This window comes from Morus notabilis, unplaced genomic scaffold, assembly GCF_000414095.1.
Source record: "Morus notabilis unplaced genomic scaffold, ASM41409v2 Scaffold912, whole genome shotgun sequence".
In the NCBI taxonomy this organism is placed as follows: domain Eukaryota; kingdom Viridiplantae; phylum Streptophyta; class Magnoliopsida; order Rosales; family Moraceae; genus Morus; species Morus notabilis.
Genome location: NW_010368051.1, coordinates 154,880 through 163,518, shown reverse-complemented (window position 1 = coordinate 163,518; position 8,639 = coordinate 154,880). Strand labels below are relative to the sequence as shown.

At 30.3% G+C, this 8,639-nt stretch overlaps 1 protein-coding gene across 1 annotated transcript; it reads right to left on the bottom strand.

The window, feature by feature from the left end:
- Nucleotides 1-440: 440 nt before the first annotated feature.
- Nucleotides 441-3,148, bottom strand: LOC21393850 (replication factor C subunit 2). Its single transcript, XM_010114253.2, has 7 exons — nucleotides 2,817-3,148; nucleotides 2,126-2,232; nucleotides 1,920-2,021; nucleotides 1,579-1,774; nucleotides 1,196-1,324; nucleotides 918-1,112; nucleotides 441-832 (listed from the first exon to the last, which is right to left on the bottom strand). The coding sequence occupies exons 1-7, from the start codon at nucleotides 2,967-2,969 to the stop codon at nucleotides 722-724; spliced, it is 993 nt and encodes a 330-aa protein (XP_010112555.1). The 5' UTR covers nucleotides 2,970-3,148; the 3' UTR covers nucleotides 441-721.
- Between the last annotated feature and the right edge of the window lie 5,491 nt (nucleotides 3,149-8,639).

Here is an 8,639-nt window from a genome sequence, read left to right as displayed (position 1 = left end):
TCTTCCCCTGCAGTTTTCATATATAATCATGTTTATAATATATTAAATATTTAATATATTTAATAATAATATTTATTTAATATATTTAATATTATTATTATTTAATATATTTAATATTATTATTTATTCAATATATTATTAATTTAAATATTATTACATATTTTCAAAAATTAAACCACCAAACGCAGTTTCAGTTTTTTTTAAAACTGAAATCAATCTCTGAATAAAACTACCAAACGCATTTTAAAAATAATTCCAAAATGAAAATGAAAACATTTTCATTTCTATTTTCATACAGAAAACAAAATCATTTTAGAACCAATTCCAAACGACCCGATGTCGTTTGTTCAGTGATTCTAGTGAATGGTGCACATTTGAACCCCAGCTAGCTCGATGCTGATAATTTCATGATGAGACTTTTGGGAAAATGTTTAGGTTGAAGACTCGTTTTTATTGATCACGTTCTAAAATTAGTGATGGCTTGGCAAGCACTAGTAAAGTAAATGAAATTCTCGTGGCTGTGAAGGAAAAAGAGAAGAACTCATGCCTGAACTTCTACCAGTAAAACAGTTTCACTACTGGAGACAAATTAACGTCAAAAATGGTAAATGTTGGAAGATTTTCTGATAAGGACAAACAAACCATCTGAAGATGTGTACATGAACCCTATACCATCAATAGATAAGATCTTTCTGCTTGTAGTTGTACTACCTCACCTCCTTTAAGGCGCTTTAGCGGTTTCGCGAACTAGAGAAAGCTTAGCCAGAAGACCACATAACTGAAGATACGAACCAACTCCGTCGCAGATCCTCATATGAGCAAACCCAGTTTCCTGAAAAAGCTCGGACGAATTCAGAAATGAAAGAACGTAAGATTTTGGAGAGGACAATGTGACAACTTGATATTGTCACACATACCTTCATGAATTGCAATTTCAAATACTCAGCCATGTCATAATTCTTAATGATACGGAAAAAGGTTGTGATTATGTCAGTGGGGGAATAGCCCAAATCATACAGCTGCTTGAGACCAGAACAGGCATCATCGAATTTCCCTTCAAGTACATGACGTACCATGTTCTTCACGTGCAACGGGTGAGGCTGGTCACATACCTGAAAACCAACTCATAATCTCAGTGAGTTTATCAGTACATAGGAAAAATACAAAATCCCTAGGAGTGTTTCAATGATGTGACCTTGAAAACATTTTCTTGGTTGAGAAACCGAAAACCACTGTATGTGGCTTGCAAGTTGTTCAGTGCCTGCCTCATGTCACCATCAGCAGTGAAAATAATGGCTTCAAGACCTTCCGGAACATAAGGAACCTTCATGGATCAACCAAACATTTCCACCCAATTATTAACAGAAGTTGGAAACATTAGATGGAAATTCGATTTTGAGGATTAAAGAAGCAAGTAAACAGTTCCAACCCAACAGCTAAGTAAAGTGTACTCATTAGGTCAAGATACAAAATCAAACATGAACCGAGAAGTAACAACACCTTGCCTCGGTGCTATATAACAACAAATGCTAAGGCATACAGCATTTGAGATGCAATAAGATGCCAACAGGGTTTCACCTTTTCGGCATCAACAACCACCATCAAGCGAACAAGTATCTCTTGATCGGATAATCTTGAAAATCGAACAAGGGCACATCTACTCTGAATCGGTTCAATAATTTTGGAAGACGTATTGCACGCCAGAGCAAAACGGGTGGAGTTTGAATATATTTCCATTGTCCTCCTCAAAGCTTGTTGTGCTCCAGATGTCATGCTGATTTATGCGAGAGAAATAAACAATATTACAGAACACAAATAGGCTTAAAAGACCTACAGCACTGTCATGTGCATTTTTCTTCAGTAAATGATCGGTCAGAGTTCAACCATCAATTTAGCGCAACATTGTAATCAGTAGTTACCTGTCCGCTTCATCCAGTATAACTATCTTGTGCCGCCCGGGCGGCAGTGTCACTTTCTTTTGAGCGAACATTTTAATTTTATTCCTCACAACATCGATACCCCTAAACAAGAACACATCAAAGAAGTCAGTTAAAGAGCATTTGTTTTTAAAGTTGAATTACCAAAAAAGAAAAAAAAAAACACCTTAAATGCATCATCCACTCACCTATCGTCTGAAGCATTTAGCTCTAGAACACCCTCTCTATAATTTGGCCCCAGTAGCTCATGTGCAAGAGCCAAAATACTAGTTGTTTTACCAGTTCCCGGAGGACCCTGACAATATTCAACAGCAATAAGTAGCAGCCAAGAAAAACTCTGATAAAGAACATGTAATAACAAAGTACCAGACTATAATATTTTTTTTTTTACTACAAGACTAAAAAATTTGCTTAACCCAGAAACATGTAGGCATATATAACTCAGTCAAGCACTAAAATTTGGCTTCTCTCAGACATCTTTCACATTTCAAAAACAACAACAAAACCAAATCGAGCAGACATTTTTCACTAATAAATGCTTTCAAAAGGCATTATTCCTTTCATTTTATGCAGAAACCAATATAAGCCCATCAGTTCAAGCAAAATATATTTCTATGATTCATTTCAAACTAAAACGCTAATTAGGGTTTACTGTAAAAGAATTTCCAAAATTTCCTAAAAATTAATCCAAAATCCAAAATACTTTTACAAATACTGTTAAAAAATCCTCGGAATATCCCCAAAAAGAAACCCATAATAAAACAAGAAAAAAAATCTAAAAAAAAAAAGAAGCAAATTTCAATTAGATATTCGTATGAGTGAGTTCTGAAATTTGAGCTTTGAGTTAAAGCAAAAATGGTGAGTGATGAGGTGACTTACGGAAAGTATAAGGTTGGGCATATTGCCGTCACGAGCGATGACCTGAAGCCGAGAGACGGCGTCTTCGTTGCCGACGATGTCGATGACGTTGGTGGGCCTGTACTTCTCCACCCAGGGGATGTCGTAGCCGCTCGGCAATGAACACGACGCCATTGCTGCCAGACAAGGAAATGGGGGATTCAGAATTTTGTCGAGATCGAAGACAATAATCAATCGCAGACACCACTCTGAACGAGAGAGACCCGCCACCGCCCAAATCCCAGATTCCCTCCCTTTCTCGATTTGGAGGGAAAATTCTATCCTATGAAACGCTGTGCCCTCGGGGCGTTTGGTAGGCAGGAATCAATAAGTGAAATATTCTCAAAAAAATGATAGAGGGTAATATAATTTTTATGAATAATATATTATTATATTTGATTTCATTTAGAAATATTTTTTAAATTCTTAAAAATATTACGGTGTTTGATTGTTCGCATAAAAAAATTCATAAAAATAATAATATTAATAATAATAATAATATTATTATTATTATTATTATTATTATTAAATATAATAATAAAATAACAATAATAAATTGGAATAACATCATGTTGGGTGGTATTCAAATTACTTCAAAATGAGAGAAATTGAATCTCATGGTAATCACTTTCTTGGAAATTTAAAAATTATAATTCTTGTACCAAACATGGTAATATTACAGATTCTCATTCTCATCCTTAAGATTACTGCATACCAAACGCCGCATAAGGTTTTTTCTTTTTTAATTTTTTTTCTTTTATTAATTGTTTGTCTGTCTTTTTACACACGTCCCCTTGAATTTGTTGTCTATTCCTAAATTAGAAAAATTATAGCAATATCGCTTGAATAGGGTTAAAAGTATGTTAAGATGTCGTTTAATTCATAGATTCAGAATCACAATTTAAAATTATTTTTAATTTATGTATATTTTTTGTGAGAAAAAATATTATAATAAATTACGAATTATAATTTGAATCATTGCACGAATCTTTAAAAAGACGTTTGGTTCATGGATTATAATCATGTGATTAGAACTATTTTTGATTTACGTGTATTTTTTATGAGAGAAAATATTGTAGCGAACCATGAACTATGATTCAAATCATAGTTTGAACCATTAAAATATTAGACCATGCTATTAGGTTATGCTTTTTTTTTTTTGAGAAATACTAGGTTATGCTTTTACAGTCCTGCAATACGTCTGTATGGAGAGAAAAAAAACAGTGGGATACACTTGTTATACATAGTCAAAAAAGCTTTACAGTGCTGCGGAGTTAGACTGATGCGGAGTCAAAATGCTTTTTCTAAAACTTTAGGGTCTCGTTCATTTCACCGATTTGAGTTTTCAGTTTTAAGTTTATACAGTAAAAAGCTCTCAGAAAATGTCACATTTAATTTTTTTCTGCTACAGTGAAAAGCTCTCAGAAAATGTCACATCTCAGCTCGAATTGAAAACTCGAATCCGCGAAGCGAACGAGGCCTAGATAATTTTTTAGGAAAATTTTGGGCCTGTTCTTTTGGAGTGTGACTTGAGTGTAGTTTTTAAGTTGAATTTGAGTTATAACTTGAGTTGAAGTTGTAACTTGAATAAAGTTGAGACAGTTGAATAAAGTTAAAACTTAAAATTTCAATTTTTTCTGAGTTTTGTTGTAAAAGAACAACCCCTTTATTATTCATATAGTAGGCAATTGTCATTTTTATTTGTAAGTTACAACCATTTGTAGCAGGCGTCATCATCATTTTAAATTCAATGTAAATTTCATCGTTTTATTGCTATTGCAATTTTCTTAAATGTTGTCGTTCATTGTCGTTTGTATAACTTTTTCTCGATCACAAGGTTGGTCTTCTACAATAACACAGGCGGCGACTATCTTAAATGTTGTCGTTTTAAACGTTATTTATCATTTTTCTCATTCCTTCGTTTTCGTTCTACTGACGTTATGTAAAATGATGTCGTTTTCTGATGAATATTGTCGTTTTTGTCATATTGTCGTTTTCTGAAAATATCCCGACTCGAAGAAATCGTTGCTACTATCGTTTTCATGATATTGTCGGTTATCCAACTAATAGTGTTACCATAGTTGTAGTCGTCTCATAGATTCGTTGCCCTTTTTCGGGCATGTTGTCGTTTGTTTGACATGTTGTCGTTTATTATGAAATTATGCCGTATTTCAACCACTGTTTGTTCTTTGAAGTAATCTATTGGCCATGCTAGAACTTCCGCTCTCATCTTCACTATTATCTTTGTGTGTTTAAAGGAAAAAAACAAACGAAAACTGGGTTGAAAGAAATTCCCATCGGGTTATGTTTAACTATCTTCATTGTCTTTAAGCTTTCCCGATAAGCAAACGTGAGGTATTAGTGGGACAATCCAAGCTTACATATTAAAATACGGTGACTTAATTTTGTCCATGCAAAAAAGGTGCGTGCCTTTAACATCTTAAAAAAAATAACCGTCTCTGGTAGACCGTCCTATCAGTAAGATCAGTTTTTTAATCGTTAAATCTAATCAAAATCAAATGAGATTAAAAAAATATGTAAAATATATAATTTTTAATACAAATCTGACGGCTGAAAATAATTAAAAATAAAATAAAATTATCGATAGTTTTATTTTCTAGTCATACGTGATAAACTCCCTAAAAAAGACCTAATTTTCATTTTGTCCAAAGAAGACCATCCTATTTGAAGTCATTTCTTTACTAAAACCTTTGATAAATTTGCCTCGACTAAAACTCGATGATAGAAATGTATACATGTAAAACTGGATATGACCCTTTACTCATGTGCGAGTGGTCCATAAAATCCCTTTACTAATATGTCATTATGTCTGTCGCATTCCTGCCCATAATGATAAAATGGCATAATATTATACAATTGATAGGACTTTATAACAAAATGACTATTGGGCTTAAAGCATTTCAAATCATTACATGCAGATTCAGAGAATGGATCACAAGTGGAGTTTTAATGGTATCCAAAATTATACGACCACGATGATGAAAACATATGTTTATTTCACACGTTTAAAATTATAATTATAATTATGCTATATTATTTTTTTCACAAAAAATTTGAATAAAAAAATTCTTACCCATGATTCTTTTATAAAATTTGTATTCAAAATTAAAATTATTGAATTAAATGCATAAACCCGACTAACTATAAGTCTTTAATATTATGTTTAGTGAGGGGCGCTTATAAAATAAAAAAGAAAGGAGAATTAAAATGTCAAAACGAGGACAATAAAAAGGAAGGATGGGGCGTTTCTTTCATATTGTTTGGCACAAGAAAAAGAAAATTATTGAAAAACATATAATTACGTTATAAGCAAAATAGAATATGTATGTGATTGGGGTTTAAATATTTATTTGACATACTAGTTTTCTCAAATATTCTCTCTACTGTTTTTATTTTAAAAAGTTTAGGCAGAGGAATTTAAACTATTTACTTATAATAGAGTAAAGTATAAAATTAATGCTAAATTATGCTTGCAACCATTATTTTCTTTATTATTATCTATTTAAATTTGAAGTGTTAAAAAAATGTAAGGCTCAATGGATTACAATTCTCATTTCGTTCGGTCTCCTTCCTTATTGATCCTATCCAAATTATCTATATTTCATCCCTAATTAGTACGTAAAAAGAGGTAATGTTAATACATGTTTTCAAAAAGTTCTATTACATTCAAGAGGAAAAAACTTATTTGAAAAAAAAAACTAGCACCAAACATCGAATATATATCAATACTAGTAAAAAAAAGCACGTGCAATTATTATAGGACTTAAATTTAACTATTATATTTAGTATTTATTAAAAAATTAAATTTATAAAGTAGACAAATAAGTTTTAAATAATTGTCAGACTCTGTTAATTATAGCTTAAAAGATATAAAGAGTTACGAAGGAGTATAATAATTTTAAAAGGATATAAATAATGGTGAAGGACTAGTTATAAAACAGAAACTTGATACAAATAAATTTTAAATTAATATGAGGTTTTAGTCTAAATAAAATAATGAAATCATCATTTTATCGTGAAATAGAAATATTATTATTTAATTTGACCATTTTCTCGTAGCCCCAAGTAAGTTTTAAAAAGTAAATAAATTAACAAAATCTTACGTAATTTTTGATGAATGATGGTTCATAAGTCACATTCGAAATGTAATACAATTATTATTTAATTTAACTACTTTTTCTCAAGTTCTAAATAAATAAATAAAAACTGTATATATCAAGTAAGGAAAAAGTACAAAAAGTGAATGGCTGGAAACAAAAAATAAATCATTTTTTCTTAAGCTATAAATAAGAGAAAATAATAGATAACAAGAAAAAGTACTAAAGGTGAAGGGTATAAAAGAAAATGCAAATTTAACCGCTATTTTTTAAGTTATAAGTAATAAAAAAGAATAGATAACAAGTAAAAAATAAAAAAAAATAAATGGTATAAATAGACAAAAAAATTAAACCGCATTTTTTTGGGCCCTAAGTAAAATAAAAAGAGTAGATAATAAATAAGTAAATAATACATAAAGTGAAAGATAAAAATAATAAATAACAAATAAATAAAAAATATAAAAGGCAAATTACATAAACAAAAAAAAAATAGTCGACAGCTGCATGCTTCATCACATATTTATTATATAACTAGTAAGAGAAAGCACGTGCATTGTAATGCACGTAATAGTTACATCAAGAAAATTTATGTGTAAAATTGCAATGCAATTAAGTTATAATTAAACTACGCCGCATAAGATAAAATCTAAAACGGAACATATATAAATTTGTGAATATACAGAAATAGGTAAAGAGACAATCAAAAAACGCAAATGAATTTTAATTGAGAAATTATTAAATGAGAAACAACGAAACTTACAATATTGGACGACCTTTAAATACAAGCTCGTTATTGTAAGACCTTATATTACGAGCTTTTTGAGGTATACATTTGTTCTTATTTATAAATAGAAGTCTGCATGAGTTACCTCCTTAATTATCACAACGTGTTTATCCTAGAAAATTGCTCCTCTGACAGTAATTAATTACAATACTCAATTAAATTCATTCTTACGCGTTAAGAATCTGACAAATTAAAAAGATCATGGTTCTTTTCTCATTTGTGTTAGTATTTTCACATTGCTGCTTGATGTTAGTGGGTTCAGATTCGTTGTCGTCAATTGGTTGATATTTTTCTGTCGTAATTATCTATAGTTTTGGATTGTACCCTAGCTACTCAAATATATTTTAGGTGACGTTTGGTTTATGAGTTAGAATTGTAGTTTATGATTCTGATTTTTGAAATTTAAATTTTTTATGAAAGAAAAACACTATAGCGAACCAAAAACTATGGTCCTAAATTATACTAGAGCCCTCGAAACAAATGAAGCATTAGTCTCAAAGAAAAATTAATTCATGACAAAAATATCCTTCCACAATAGATAATCACTTGTGATAAATTTTAGAAAAAAGTGAATGACATAAATAGAAATATAAGTTAAATCGTTTTTTTTAAGCCCTCAAGTAAAATAAAAAAGTCGATAAGTAAGAAGTATAAAAGTTGAAACGCATAAATAGAAATAAAAATTAAACCGTTTTTTTTTTTAGACTAAGTAAGAGAAAATAATAGATAATAAATGAGTAAAAAGTATAAAGGGTGAATGACATAAGTGGAAATACAAATTGATCGCTTTTTCTTAAGCTTTAAGTAAGATAAAGAAGTAAATATAAATAAATAAAAAGTACAAAAGATGAATGACATAAATAAAAAAAATGGTGATAACGAATAAATAAAAAGTTTAAAAAA

Bases quoted from the DNA above. Each gene is read 5' to 3' on its own strand.
- LOC21393850 (XM_010114253.2), bottom strand. From the start codon at position 2,969: ATGGCGTCGTGTTCATTGCCGAGCGGCTACGACATCCCCTGGGTGGAG. The intron at 2,022-2,125 runs GTGAGTGGATGA...GTTCTTGTTTAG, and splicing joins CTAAATGCTTCAGACGATAG to GGGTATCGATGTTGTGAGGA. The intron at 1,113-1,195 runs GTCACATCATTG...GTTGGTTTTCAG, and splicing joins ACCAAGAAAATGTTTTCAAG to GTATGTGACCAGCCTCACCC.